The sequence below is a fragment of the Cetorhinus maximus genome, chromosome 16 (genome assembly GCF_964194155.1).
Source record: "Cetorhinus maximus chromosome 16, sCetMax3.hap1.1, whole genome shotgun sequence".
Taxonomy (NCBI): Eukaryota; Metazoa; Chordata; class Chondrichthyes; order Lamniformes; family Cetorhinidae; genus Cetorhinus; species Cetorhinus maximus.
In genome coordinates, this window is record NC_135894.1 from 89,894,865 (window position 1) to 89,910,034 (window position 15,170).

Consider the following 15,170-nt stretch of genomic DNA (forward strand, 5'->3'; position numbering starts at 1 on the left):
AATACTTGCAAGCAAAAATGCCAAATGTCATTAAAAGGCAAAGATTGAAATTGAATTGTACATAGCCATCAAGGTCAGCAATGCAGTACTGGCAAATATGACATTTGAATTCATGACCCCTTGGCAATAATGTAGGTTTCATAACTGAAGGCCTGTAGATACAATAAACTTGCTTGTTACATAAGAATTGGTCCATGGAATATAAATCGCTTCTCACATGCACGTAAGTAATTTCCTTACGGTATAAGGAGATAAAACTTAATCAAATTGCATTTAGACTCAGTAAAGCAAGTTCCCGCATAGCTGGGTCAAGCACAACAATGCTACAGCTAAGAAATAACAACTCTAGAGTAAGTGTGAGATAATGGAGGGATGACATCCCTCAATGCCTCTCTGCTACACAGCATGTGGGAGGTTACCAATCAAACGTTGTTTTGCACTTTTGCTTCAAAGGGTTGGTTTCAACCTCCTCATTTATTCATAGTCATAGAATAGTGTAGAGCAGGAGGAGGTCATTCGTTCCATCAAGTCTACAATGGATTTTTTTTTCCACTGAAGGCAAATCAAACACAAAATGAATCTGACAAGTTTTGTTGTCTGGCATGAAGGTAACGTTTCTTATGGCACAAATCATGAAACACAGTGGTATAGCCAAGCAATTGCTCATTAGAGTTTTGAAAGTGGGTTTTATTTTAAAGTGATTCTACCATGTAATATTGTCTTTGAAGCAGTTATCATGAGCAACAGGTATTTAATGATTAAACGTAGAGGGGTTTAGCAATGCTGAGGCACACTCTACATTTCGAAGCTTTGAAATACAAGTAGGAAACACCTCCTACACAAGTTCAAGACATTGATGGAAATTCCTTGGGTAATTTCTGTCCACACCCATTAAAATAGGCAGTTCCATTAAATAGAGGATTAAAAAAAAAACCAAGAAAACCAAACAAACAAAGCCTTAATTCCAGCAATTCTCCGCCTCAAGAAATCTTGTGCAATAATTCAGCCTGCTTCGAGGTTTTTTTCTCGTTGTCAACAATCTCAGTTTTCGCCACCTTACAAAATTTCTGTGTCCGAGTCTGTCAGGTGCTGAAGGGCATCAATGACTAAGCTGTTGCCAGTTTCTTGAGCCAGGCTCAACGGAGTCTGAAATTTTTTGTCGTGCAAATTAACATCAGCGCCATGAGCAAGGAGGATCTCAACGCATTTCAGATGTCCGCACTTTGCTGCCAAATGCAGAGGTGTGAGCCCTTCGTCATCTGCGATGTTGATATCATCTGCGCTGCCGAGAAGCTCCCTTACCACTTCACTGTGCCCTTTACCTGCAGCGAGGTGGAGGGCTGTTCTCTGAAGGGAATCCCTGGTCTCAGCATTGGCACGCTCTTCGATCAACATTTTCAGAGTCTGCAGATGGCCACGGCTAGAGGCGAGGTGAAGAGAGGTCCAGCTTTCCCCCGTCTGTGCGTTGATATCCACGCCGTGCTTGATGAGGAGCCTGGAGGTGCTAGTGTGCCCAGCTTCAGCGGCCAGGTGAAGCGGCGTCTGCTGGCTCGAGGTCTTCCTGTTCACCGTGCTCTTGAATTCCAAAAGGATACGAGCTGCTCTGTAGTGCCCCCTCTGGGCTGCTAGATGCAGTGGCGTTCTTCCATCAGCTGTCAGCACATCCCCGCTAGCCCCAGCCTGCTTGATAAGAAGCTTTGTGATGGTGTGATGGCCCTGCCATGCAGCAAAATGTAAAGGTGTCCAGTTATCCTTCCCTTTGGCTAGAGCATTAGCTCCTCGGCTCAAAAGAACACGGACTACGTTTTCGTGGCTGTGTTGGCATGCGACATGCAGTGCTGTCCGGCCTTCAAAGTCCACCTCGTTTGTCGAAGCATTCCTGTCCAACAGTAACCTTGAAAGGGTTTCTTCGCCACTCTGTGCTGCGAAGTGGAGTGGAGTCCACTGATCTTCATCCTTGGCGTTTATATTCACCTTTTTCCCTAGAAGCAGCTCGGCAATGACCTTCAAGTTCTTCTCTGCGGCCAGGTGAAGTGGCGTTGAGCCCCGCTTGTTTGGGATGTTAGGGTTGGCGTTGTACAAAAGCAACAATCGGACAGCTTCCTCGTTGCCCAGCTGAACAGCATAGTGGAGGAGGCTCATGCCATCATCCAAGATCAAGTCCACATCTTGTGGCTGCAGGAGCTTCATCAACTTTGCAACATCTCCCGACATAATGGCTTCGTAGAGTTTCTTCTTTGGTATATCCGAGACTGATTGTTCTGGGAGAAAAAGAGAGAGAAAAAGACAATCAATTCTTGCACTTCATGCAGGGTAATAAAAAGCGTACAGATAAAGTGTTTAAATAACAAGAGGATAAATGTTCCATTCACTGACCGTGTATGCACAGAAAAGTTGAGCAATTCCATTCAAGGCAGCTACATTGTGATACCGGGCAGTGTTTAACTTGTGGCAGGATTCTCCAACCCACCATCAAGTCAGTGGGGAACTCACCTACCCCCCACCCCGTCGCATGAATGGTTGCTTCCACACGGCCAGTTAACAATGATTGTCTGGAGGCAGACTTACTGCCTCCATGCGGAGAGGAAACCTTGCCTCAGAGCTGCCAGCCAACTGATTGGCTGGCATCTCTCTAGTCCCAGCAGAGACACCAGGAGTGCTGGCCACTACTGGGACTGCATCCATGCCCAGTGAAGATGATCTCGGCACAGCCGGGACAGGAGTCCCCTGGTGGGAGTTGGCGAGTGGCAGTGGGGGTGGGGAGGGGGAAAGCAAGGGAGGCGAGGGATGGTATGCAAAGGCCATGGAGGACAAGGCCCATGAAGGGATAATCCCTCCCTCCCACCCCAGGCCCAAGCAGGCTACTTTGCTGGACATTCTCCCTCCATGTCCCCTAACTCCTCTCTCTGACTGAGAGAGAGAGACCGGGGCAGGAAGTGGCCATTTAAATGCCTGAACTGGGGCGAGGGTGGGCAGGCTGACCTAGGCCTCTCCTGCCATCTGTAAAATGATGGCAAGATTGGGGGACTGGTGGTTAGGCAGCAGGAAAGACATAGTCATAGGGTGACAGAGGACAGAAACAGGCCCTTCGGCCCATCGTGTCTGTGCTGGCCATCAAGCACCTATCTAGTTTAATCCCATTTTCCAGCACTTGGCCCCTAGCCCTGTATGTTACAAGTGCTCATCTAAATACTTCTTAAACATTGTGAGGATTCCTACCTCTACCACCCCCTCCAGGCAGTGTGCTCCAAATTCCAACCACCCTCTGGGTAAAAATGTTTTTCCTCAAATCCCCTCTAAACTTCCTGCCCCTTACCTTAAATCTATGCCGCCTAGTTATTGACACCTCCCACTAAGGGGAAAAGTTTCTTCCAATCTACCCTATCTATGCCCCTCATAATTTTGCATACCTCTATCAGGTCCCCCTTTAGCCTTCTCTGCTCTAAGGAAAACAACCCTAGCCTATCCAGTCTCTCCTCATAGCTGAAATGCTCTAGCCCAGGCAACATCCTGGTGAGTCTCCTCTGCACCCTCTCCAGTGCAATCGCATCCTTCCTATAGTGTGGCAACCAGAACTGCACACAGTACTCCAGCTGTGGCCTAACTAGCTTTTTATACAGCTCCAAAATAACCTCCCTGCTCTTATATTCTATGCCTCAGCTAATAAAAGCAAGTATCCCATATGGCCTCTTAGTTACCTTAGTTACCGTAGTTACCTTATCTACCTGTGCTGCTGCCTTCCGGGATCTATGGACATGTACATCAAGGTCCCTCTGATCCTCTGCACTTCCTAGGGTCCTACCATTCATTGTGTATTCCCTTGCCATGTTAGGCCTCCCAAAATGCATCAACTCACGCTTCTCAGGATTGAATTCTATTTGCCACTGCTCTGCCCATCTTACCAGCCCATCTGTATCGTCCTGTAATCTAAGGCTTTCCTCCTCACTAGAACATAAGAACTAGGAGCAGGAGTAGGCAATTCAGCCCCTCGAGCCTGCCCCGCCATTCATTACGATCGTGGCTGATCTAATTTCGGCCTGAGCTCCAATTTCCTGCCCTCTCCCCATAACCTTTCAACCCGTTACTAATTAAAAATCTATCTCCTCCTTAAATTTATTCAGCGTCCCGACATCCACTGCACTCTGAGGTAGTGAATTCCACAGATTCACGACCCTTTGAGAAAAGTAATTCCTCCTCATCTCTGATTTAAATCTACCACGCCCTGGCCTAAAACTATGGCCTCTCGTTCTAGAATGCCCCAGAAGGGGGCATCCATGTCTACTTTGTCTATCCCCTTTAGCATCTTATATACCTCAATTAGATCTCCTCTCATCCTTCACTATTCACTCCTCTCATCCTTCATTATTTACACACCAGTAATTTTCGTGTCATCTGCGAACTTACTGATCATACCTCCTGTATTCATGTCTAAATCATTAATGTACTCTACAAACAGCAAGGGTCCCAGCACTGATCCCTGTGGTACACCATTCTTCACAGATTTCCAATTGCAAAAACAATTTTCGATCATCACCCTCTGCCTCCCGCCACTAAGCCAATTTTGGATCCAATTTGCCAAATTGCCCTGGATCCCATGGGCTCTTACCTTCTTGACCATTCTCCCATGTGGGACCTTGTCAAAAACCTTACTAAAAGTCCATGTAGGCTACATCAACTGCACAAACCTCATCTAGACAACTAGTCACCTCCTCGAAAAGCTCAATAAAATGTTAGATATGATCTCCCCCTGACAAAGCCATGCTGACTATCCCTGCCTCTCCAAGTGGAGATTAATCCTGTCTCTCAGAACTTTTTTCCAATAGTTTCCCTACCACTGATGTTAGAAATTCGCAGGTTTTTATCGGCCCACCCATGAAGTCCATAAAATTCTGTCCATGATCTAATACATTGAACTTGCAGTTTATCTATTGAGTATTATCAAAATAGACCATCACCACAGTTTCAACTGCATGAAGCCGATGAACCTCCTGACTCCCCAAAGCCTGTCCAATCATCTACAAGGCACAAGTCAGGAATGTGATGGAATACAATCCACTTGCCTGGATGAGTGCAGCTCCAACACTCAAGAAGGTCGAAACCATCCAGGACAAAGCAGCCCGCTTGTTTGGCATCCCATCCACCACCTTCAAATTCATTCCCTCCACCACCGACGCACAGTGACAGCAGTGTGTACCATCTACAAGATGCACTGCAGCAACTCACCAAGGCTCTTTTGACAGCAACTTCCAAACCCATTATCTCTACCATCTAGAAGAACGAGGGAAGCAGACACATGGGAACACCACCACCTGGCAGTTCCCCTCCAAGCCATTCGCCATCCTGACTTGAAAATATATCGCCGTACCTTCACTGTCGCTGGGTCAAAATCCTGGAACACTCTCCCTAACAGCACTGTGGGTGTACCTACACCACATGGACTTCAGCAGTTCAAGAAGACAGCTCACCACCACCTTCTCAAGGGCAATTAGGGATGTGCAATAAATGCTGGCCTAGCCCGCTATGTGTGCATCCCATGAAAAGTGTAAAAAAGTAGTCAGAATTTGGAACACCACCGTAACTTAATGCCCTACACCAACAATATATGTACTTCAGAAGCACATTTCTGTAGAAGTCCATTGGGTCACACTGCAATTTAAATAGGTTGTATGTTTTAACTTGTACAATTAAGAGGCGGACTGTTCTTAGCAAAGTCACAGATTGTTGGCCATTTGTCTCCAGTGTGAATTGTGTTAAAGACAGTTGAAAGAACTAAACTATTGTTATTGATACCGGTAACCATGGCTGCCAAAACAGTTTGCTAGCCAAATACAAAATATTCCTGACTGGATGACAATGAAAACAATGAATTTCTAGCCCTGTGGCTCATTCAGATTGCAACTTAATTATCCATAATGTCTCAGTGGATAAATGCTCCTTAGGGTGCGGTACTGAGGCACGCATACCAGATGGTTTACAATTTATTCTTGGCTTTTATTTTTGAGATGATTGGGTATTACAAGTGGTTCTACAAACTTCCCGGCAAGGGAAGGAGGAAAACAAATAAGGAGCGTTCCCACTTCCAACCACAATCTGTAATCTCGTCCATTGGAAAAACATGAGCTCGGACAAGGCGAGTCAGCTGTGATAACTCCAACGGTCAAGCTCCCGGTCAACACTTAGAGCCCAGGATCATACGGCAGAAGGCAGATGCAAAGGGCAGTTGCAGCCGTGCTCCAGCCATGAGTTAGCACTTTAAGGGGATAAAACATTTTGGGAACCACTGCCTGGGAACACCGCAAGGATGACCCAGGCCTTCCTGTTGCTTGCCATTTCAACACACCACCCTGCTCTCTTGCCCACATGTCCGTCCTTGGCCTGCTGCATTGTTCCAGTGAAGCCCAACGCAAACTGGAGGAACAGCACCTCCTCTTCCGACTAGGCACTTTACAGCCTTCTGGACTGAATATTGAGTTCAACAACTTTAGATCTTGAATTGTCTCCTCTATCTTCACCCCTTCTTTAATCCCTTTTTAATTTTTTTTAATCTACTTATTTTTAATTTATATTTATTTTTATTCATTTTTTATCTCCTTTTATATCCCTTTTTTATCCTTTTTTCCCCCCATCAACCCCTCCCTCCACCACACCCCCAATAGGGCCATCTGTCATTTGTTCCAGGCTATTCTTTCACAGAGTGCTGACCCTTGTTCTGCTATTAACACATTCTGCTTTTTTACATTTATGCCATTATCAGCACCCTCTTTAGCCCTTACCACTACCATTAACTCTCCCTTTGTCCTTTTGTCCATGACATCTTTGTCAATCTCTCCTTAGCCCCCACCTATCGCTGGCCTTCCCACCCAGCTTCACCTGCCCCACCTCCCTTAAAGAGTATAAATTCCATTATACTTCTACTTCTCTTTAGCTTTGAAGAAGGATCGTTTAGGCTTGAAACATTAACTCTGTTTCTCTCTCCACAGATGCTGAGTTTTTCCAGCATTTTCTGTCACCAATCCACATTTCCTGCACTCGTGTATTTTGCTTTTATCTTGGGAACCACTGCAATGGATGACCAACAGTCAGGCTAACAAAGCATCACCTTGTTGCAACGTTTTTAAAAAAAAACTTACCAATTCCTCCAGCTTCCTTCCCAAAAGATAACGATATGGATCCTTGGGATGAGAACGCAGAGTCAATGGAGGAGATCCCAGACAGTCTCTTTTTGCTGTCGGCCATCTCCCCACTCGCTGGGCATTCATTTCCAGCCGATTCAAAGCCCGAGTCTAGCTGGGACAACAGCTGGGAAAGGCTGCATTCATCACTGTCAGAGACCTGCTTGAATTGCTGTTTCTGCACTGGCTGCTCAACTTCTACTGGTGGATCCTGAGAGTAAAATAAGAACACGTCATGTAATATATAGATTGGATGAAAGCCAGATGAACAGTGTATTGACTGTGCACAATGTTCTCTCCTTTGACCCCTACCTCTCTAAGGATGCAAAACTAGGCAGGGTAATGCTCGAAGAGAACTGTTTGAGAACATTGCTGGAAATAATGCTTGACTAATATGGTGAAACTATGACCGAGTGACCCTTGACGTTGTACAATCATTGCGTTGTGTTGTTCCACTCATTTCTTTCCTTTAATATATGCCTTTCATTACTTTGACCAGTAGCCAAGATGAAAGAAAAAATTTAGAATAATATCATGTTTCTACCATGTGTAATTGGGCAGTGGTTCAAGTTTGTGTTATGTTTCTTGAATCTATCGTGCAACATTTGGCTAAACTGGGCCATGGAACAACCTGTGGTTGGATTGTCAACTCTGGGTGAATGTATTCATGGAGATTGCACATTACTTTCTGCCTTGGCATCACCTGAAAATAATCTTCAGTAACCAGTTGGGTGATTCTTGACTGCCAGTCAAACAGCCATTTCTTCACCACCAGCACACCACCCCCCCCCCAACCCCTAAAACATTTAGCTAACGAACCGAAAAGTTCGAAAACAAAAAGTCGGCGGGGGGGGGGGGGGGGGGGACACAATTTTTTCAATGCCCCTATGTTATGCCTGCTGCAAGCAGCCCCGGAGATCAATCTTCAAATCGTGGAGACCCCCAGGCCAATCCTGGAGGTTATAGAGGTCAAGCACATAATGTTAGGTGACTAAGTGATGCGCAATGCAACCACCCCAACATATCCAACAAACCTGTATTTATATAATACCCTTCCCATCCTCCAGTAGTCCCAAGCTGCTTCGCATCCAACTAATTGCTTTTTAAAAAAAATATATAGTCACCCCATTCCTGTTGACAAAACAAAATGGCCATTTTGTGTACAGGAACCTCCACAAATAGGAATAATCAGTTGCCAGATAATGTGTTTCAGTGGTTTTGGTTGAGGGAATAATGTTTGTCACAATATTGGAAGAGTCCCCTGCTCTTCTTCAAAGTGTCAGTTAATTTCTAATGTCCACCTGAAAAGATGCCCAAACATCTCTGATAATGCAACATTCCTCCAGTACTGGAGCGAAATATCAGTGTAGATCATGTGCTCAAGTCCTGGATTGATACAAGATTTTGGGGTTTTTTCCCCCCCTCAATCCTGATACAAGATGCACTGCAGCAACTCACCAAGGCTCCTTCAACAGCACCTTCCAAACTCATGACCTCTACCACCAAGGAAGACAAGGACAGCAGATGCATGGGAACACCACCACTTTCAAGATCCCCTCCAAGCCACACACCACCCTGCCATGGAACTACATCGCCATTCCTTCACTGTTGCTGTGTCAAAATCCTGGAACTCCTCCACCTCCTGAACAGTACTGTGGATGTACCTACACCACAGACTGCAGCAGTCCAAAATACTGCTCACCAACCACCTTCTCAAGGGCAATTAGGGATGGGCATTAAACGCTGGCCTAGCCAGTGACGCCCGCATCCCATGAAAGAATAATACTACATTGCTGATTAAATTACAACGTTAGTAAACTTGGTTTCTTCAGGAGCAGGGGGAAGATGTTCCCAATGTGAGCATTATTTAGTAGCCCCTCCTAAACGGCTGTATTGGAATGAATGAGAGTATGGGCATGGACATGTATATCCACGCTGATCGTCTGGACTAACATGAAGAATGGCTACCTGAACAAGATATTAGAGGACTGTTGGGGCTTCAGTTGTACTCTGTTAAGATGTACTGCCTTTGGGAAAAGTTGGGGGGGGGGTGCGGAATTGGGAATGAGACAGCTTACAATTGCTTTTGAAATTCAAATGTCTTTGGCAAGCCAACTAACAAGCCAGTCATGATGATCTCAGGTTTGATGTACAAGTTGTCCCTGTACTCCTGACTAAGCAAGAAGTAGCATTTCCCAATCTAGGTTAGTCTATTCAGGAAACGTCTAGTAAATTATGCCAACAAGTTTGGGCTCAAGTCTTGAGAACTCAGTCTCAGCTGGGGCTTCTCAGAGTTGTTCCAACTTGACTCAATCCACCTACTTTAAAGCAAAAACATAATTAAGTAAGTTTTACCTTTTTATTTGCCTTATGGGTTTGGCCAGAATCCAAAGGCTGTTCTTGTGGTTTCTCTTGTGCCATTTCTTGTGGCTTGGTGCTAAGTTCTTCAGTTTCTGAAGTAATTTCTTTAAAGATAAAATAAAATATGTTATTAGGCTACTTTGCATATTGTGCCTTTAAAATAACATTTATTTTCAAACATGCACTAACTGGTCTGGCATGGTTGAGAGGGAGAAATGAAAGCAGTGATTCATTGGGATAGGTTGGTACAATGGGCAAGATGAAATGGCAATATGCCAACCTACCTTTGACCTCTGAGACGAGAGCAAACCAGTGGGATAGAAATCTCTCTCTCCCTCTATACACACACACATGCACAAGATGGCTCAATCTCAGTTCAGTTCCTATTAGGCACAAGTGCACAGGACAAAACTGGCCATAATGGGCAGCGAGTGTAGGTCACAGGGGCCAGATGAATTGTTGACATCAAGAAAAAAAAAACACTGGTGCAATAAGAGGGGATTAACAGAAGCTGTTCAAAATAGTTTATGGACACAGTGGGATGAAGATTATTTCCTGTAGCACTGTTTTGCTTGCGTGCTGTTTATGGCCAATATACTCTCAGTCTAATTTTAACGTAAGGTTTACCTTGAAATGTTGGGCGGTCACTGGGAGCCTCCTTCCAGCATCGCTGCATCAGTTTTAATAAACTCATGCACGCTGGAGGCCTAGATTTAGGAACCGATGATAGATCAGGACGAAGGCCGCTCACTACTTTGACCATAATGTGCAGAATATTTGTTTCGGCTAAAAAAAAAAACAATTGATAAAAATACATCAGTACAGTTTTGAATAAATCACAACCCTTGCATTTAATTAATTATTTAACACCTCTCAAAGCACTTTGTATTTGAAGTCCAGAAATTTATGTAGAGAAACAGGAACCATTCTACATCTGCTCTCATGAAGAAGCTGGTTGGAACCACGGAAAACGTTAGTCAGTCACTGGATGAACCTCGGTTACAACATTGGAAAGACTTCCTGCTCAAGATGTGAAGGCATTAGAGAGAGTGCAGAAAAGATTCACAAGCATGATCCCAGGGATGAGAACCGTCAGTTACATGGATAGATTGGAGAAGTTGGGATTGTTTTCCTCAGAGAAGATCCAATAAACGCATTCAAAATCATAAGGGTCAGGACAAGGTAGACAGGGAGAAATTGTTCCTGTTGGCAGAAGAATCTAGAACCAGAGGGCACAGATTTAAAGTAATTGGCCAAAGCAGCAATGACGACTTGAGAAAAAACTCTTTCACGCAGTGATGGTTGGAATCTGGAATGCACTGCCTGAGTGTGATGGAGGAAGGTTCAACTGAGGCATTGAAGAAGTAATTAGATTATTATCTGAAAAGAAAGAATGCGCAGGACTATGTGGAGAAGGCGGGGGAATGGCACAAACTAAGTTACTCCTATGGAGAGTTGGCACTGACAAGATGGGTTGAATGGCCTTCTTCTGTGCTGCAACCACTCTTTGATCCTGTGATTTCTCCAAAAGGCCAAAGCTCTGAGTGCTGCACGAGGATAGTGGCATAGGCTGTGTATACTCATCCTCCAGATTGGGTTTGAACTCTTAGCACACTTGCTTCTAAATATAAAGGCAATCAACTGGGTAAAACACATATAATAAACATCAGAATGCTTGATAACACATGACAACACTCTCATATCACGGTGCGGCTAATAGAGTGAAAACAATTTATTACAGCCAGGAGCTTGATGATGTATTGGAACAAGAATTCATCTTGCACCTTTGGCTCCTGTATTCAAACCCAGTTAAAACTATGAGACAAAGTCTCCCCTTTAAGGATCCTACATGAAATGAGTTAGGGCACTCCGTAAGAAGTATGGCTGAATTCGCAGTGGTCCAATTAATGCGGATGTCTAGCATGTAAAATATCACACAGTTTCAGTAGGGGGTGCCTGTCTGAGATTGCAGCTGGGCACATTGTTGGGAAAAGAGTAAAAGGAGCTTTACACTGATCATGATTGACTTTAACACCTAATGTACGATTCCCAGAACTAAAAAAAGGTGTTCCGCTCTTCAATGTTAACTAATATCGTCCAATTAATACTAAAAATGGACTTCAAAGCCAAATTTCAGGAAATTTTAATTTTTTTCCTGAGGATAGGAGTCCAGAGAAATGGCTCATCAATAAGTGATGCACCGATGGTTATCCAGTGTAACCCAGAAATGATTTGCCAATAGAAATCAATAAATCAGGATGCAATTTAGATACTAAGTGCATTACGCATTTTTCCCCTTTAATACAGATGAAAGGTCATAGGCCAAAGTGCAGGACTGCACCTAATTTGAAAAACGTTGAGGTGAGGCAAGGTCAATCTGCCAGTAGTAATCAACACGGTTTTGAAAGTATGAGTAGAAGATATTAAAGAGTTCAACAAGTGCTAAATCCTGGAAAAAAAGTGAATTCAATGTCCTGATTCCAACAGAGAATGGGAAAAAGTATAGGTTAGGACAGATGTGTACATTTGGCCATGTATTGCAACATATGAAGTAAGGTCAGAGCAATGTGTGGGTGTCCAACTGTGAGAGTGAGAGATCTTGAAAGAGACTTCACCATCAGACAACAATTCTTTTCTAAGCTGCTCAGCTGAGCTAAAACAATGTTTTAGTCATCCAGATATGGAAACATTTTTCAAATTTTGGATAGATTGTTTTTTTGGAGCTTTTGGAATAGAGGAGATACGAGAACGAATGAATATGACAAAAGATGATCATGAGGCTAAGAATGTCAATTGATGTCAAATTTGTAAGGGTGGATTTAGCAACATGAGGTAAGAGATGTTCTTTGGATTTGAGAGAGATAGGTCCTTGTGGCATTGAAACAAAGAATATTTTTTAATTACTTTATTGCCAGGCATGAGGTTTACAGAATTTATAACCCAGAACAGGCTGTATTGGTTTTATTATCACATGATCAGCAGTCCGAATCGCATGTACCTGCTTTGATCTCAAATGGCTTTATTCCCAGAAGATCAAGGTCTCGCAATTCAGGGAAAGGGTACAATTTTGTAATGGTTTTTGGCACAAGAACAGAGAATTCTGGAAATACACAGCAGGTCAGGTGGTGTTAGACTGCAACTCACGTTGTGGAAAATTATAGAAGCCAATAGATTTCATAATTTATGGCATAGCACAGGAAAAAAAAATTGACCATGGGAATTGCTGCATTGTCATTAAATCTCAACTGCTCGGAAATCTGCCACTCTTACCACCTCTCCCCGATATGTGACTCTAATGTGGTAATGGCCATTCAAGTGGGTTAGCAAGATATTGCCATGTAAAAACTCTCGCTACTAAGAACAAGGCCACCACCACCACCACGTCAGGAAAATTAGCAATGCACAGTAAACATAGCCCACATTTCAAGATTTTTTTTATAAAAACTGTGTCATATGAAGAAAGAAGGTTGGTTGCACTCTGAAGGAAGTTAATAAACAAGAGAGTGGAAGCGTCAGTAAACAGGCTGAATACAGAATGGGGAAGATTATTGTTATGAAGGAGGAACAAAATAGGGGCCAGAACAGAGCCCGAGATAACGGTAAGAAAGGAGGCGTCATCAGTCATAGCACAGGTCCTAAAAAGAACCTTTCCATGTACAGCTCAAAGATGGCAATCTGGCTTTGACTGGACAGAGCAGATAAAGTGGCCTATTTAATTGAAATTTTTTGCCTTTAAATCGCATGAAGTGTCTGTGTTGGTGGAGCAAAATTCTTTCAACCTCAGATACATCTACAGGAAAAGGGAACCTATCACAGTACATACCTGCAAAAGGCTTCTTCTGTGTTAAAATCCCCCAGATGACGATGGAAAAACTGCAATGAGGGGAAAAAAAAACAATTGGAGAGCCATTGAAATATCTAAGAGAACTGTTCATGAAAATTTTGACATTGAAGAAATTAACAGGTAGAGATGAGCTTCCTCTTTTAAGCCAAGCAGGGCATATTAACACCTCCAGCTAGCTGTAACAGCATTACTGATATCTCATTGTAAAATACTCCCAAGCAGCAACTCTCACAGTATTTTAAATTCCACTTTGAAACAAGGGCAGATAAGGAATGAAATTGACCAGGTTGTTTGGTGAGAAAACCCCTGGGGAATTTATGGTGAGATTTGCGGAGGACCATTTCCAGAGTTGGAAATGGTCAAGGTTTTTTTTAAAAAAGATAACCTCTGTTGGTAGAAGACATGTATGGGATAGCACTGTCCAAAAACCACATGCTCAACTCACCTACAGCCAAAACAAAAATGATGGCTCCAACAGAAAGTGCCATCTTTTGTCACCCACACCATATATTTTTATTATACAGGCCTTCATTAAGGGCGAGGGGGAAAATGTCTAACCTGTATACGTCATGCTTAATGTCAGAATTCCTCTTCTGCCGTAAACGTTCCGGAGGCAGGTAAGCAATCGTACCACAAAAACCATCCATACTGATGTCTTGCGTGTTAGACAATCCATTCCATCTCGCCAAACCAAAGTCTGAGATCTATACAGAGAAAGGGGTTAATTTACAACATGTATTTATATACTGCCTTTAACATAGTCTCAAGGTGCTTCATTGGCACATTACAAAAAAAGAACATGATACCAAACCAGGAATAGGAGATGTTAGGGCAGATGATCCAAAGCTTGGTCAATAAGGTATGTTTTAGGGAGCATCAAAGGAGGAAAGCAAGTTAGAGAGGTGGAGAGGGCTAGAGTGGGAATTCTAGCACTTAGGGCCTACAGGCAGCTGAAGGCACAGCCACCAATAGTGGAGCAATTAAACCTGAGAACGCTCAAGAGGCCAGAATTAGAGGAGTGCAGGTGTCTTAAAGGGCTGTAGGGCAGGAGAAGGTTACAGAAACATGGAAGGGTGAGGCCTTGGAGGGATTTGAAAACAAAGATGAGAATTTTAAAATCAAAGCCTTGCCTAACTAGGGTTAGGTCAGCGATGATGGGTAACGGGTGAACAGGATTTGGTGCGAGTTACGACAAGGACAGCAGAATTTTGGATGACCGCAAGTTTACGGAGAGCAGAATGTGGGAGACCAGCCAGGACTGCATTAGAATAGTCAATTCTACAGGTAATAAAGGCATGGATGATGGTTTCAGCAGCAGATGAGCTGAGGCAGGGATAGAGTCAGGCAATGACTGGGATATTTGTTAGGCTGTTTCAATGTCATATGCTCTTTACTTTCTCTCCCCCCCCTCCCCCCCACCGAGTACTTTTTTGCTAAACATTCTTTTAACGGGAAATCAAAACACTTATAAAACATTTTCAAGTAGCAATGCAACATAGGACACAGTATGCCACAGAATTCTAGGACTTGCTTGAGACTAGAATCATTTAACTTAAGAGCAGAGAAGATTAAGGGGAGATTTAATAGAGGTGTTCAAAATTATGAGGGGTTTTGATAGAGTAAATAAGGAGGAACTGGAGGTCAGTAGTCAAAGAAGACAGATTCAAGATACTTGGCAAAAGGACCATTGGGAAGATGAGAAGTATATTTATTTTTAAACACAGTGAGATATGGAATGCACTGCCTAAAAAGGGTGATAGAAGCAGATTCAGTAATTTGCAAAGCCCCAATTG

At 43.6% G+C, this 15,170-nt stretch overlaps 1 protein-coding gene across 1 annotated transcript in view; it reads right to left on the minus strand.

Moving 5' to 3' along the window:
- Window positions 1-674: 674 nt before the first annotated feature.
- The window catches only part of ripk4 (receptor-interacting serine-threonine kinase 4), a 45,976-nt gene continuing 31,480 nt past the window's right edge, over window positions 675-15,170 (minus strand). Inside the window, exons 3-8 of the mRNA XM_078560328.1 lie at window positions 13,936-14,081; window positions 13,357-13,406; window positions 10,161-10,319; window positions 9,528-9,637; window positions 7,131-7,383; window positions 675-2,261 (exon numbers count right to left, since the gene is read on the minus strand). Coding sequence (XP_078416454.1) covers window positions 1,057-2,261; window positions 7,131-7,383; window positions 9,528-9,637; window positions 10,161-10,319; window positions 13,357-13,406; window positions 13,936-14,081 — 1,923 coding nt within the window. The 3' untranslated portion in view covers window positions 675-1,056. The remainder of the gene's footprint in view (window positions 2,262-7,130; window positions 7,384-9,527; window positions 9,638-10,160; window positions 10,320-13,356; window positions 13,407-13,935; window positions 14,082-15,170) is intronic.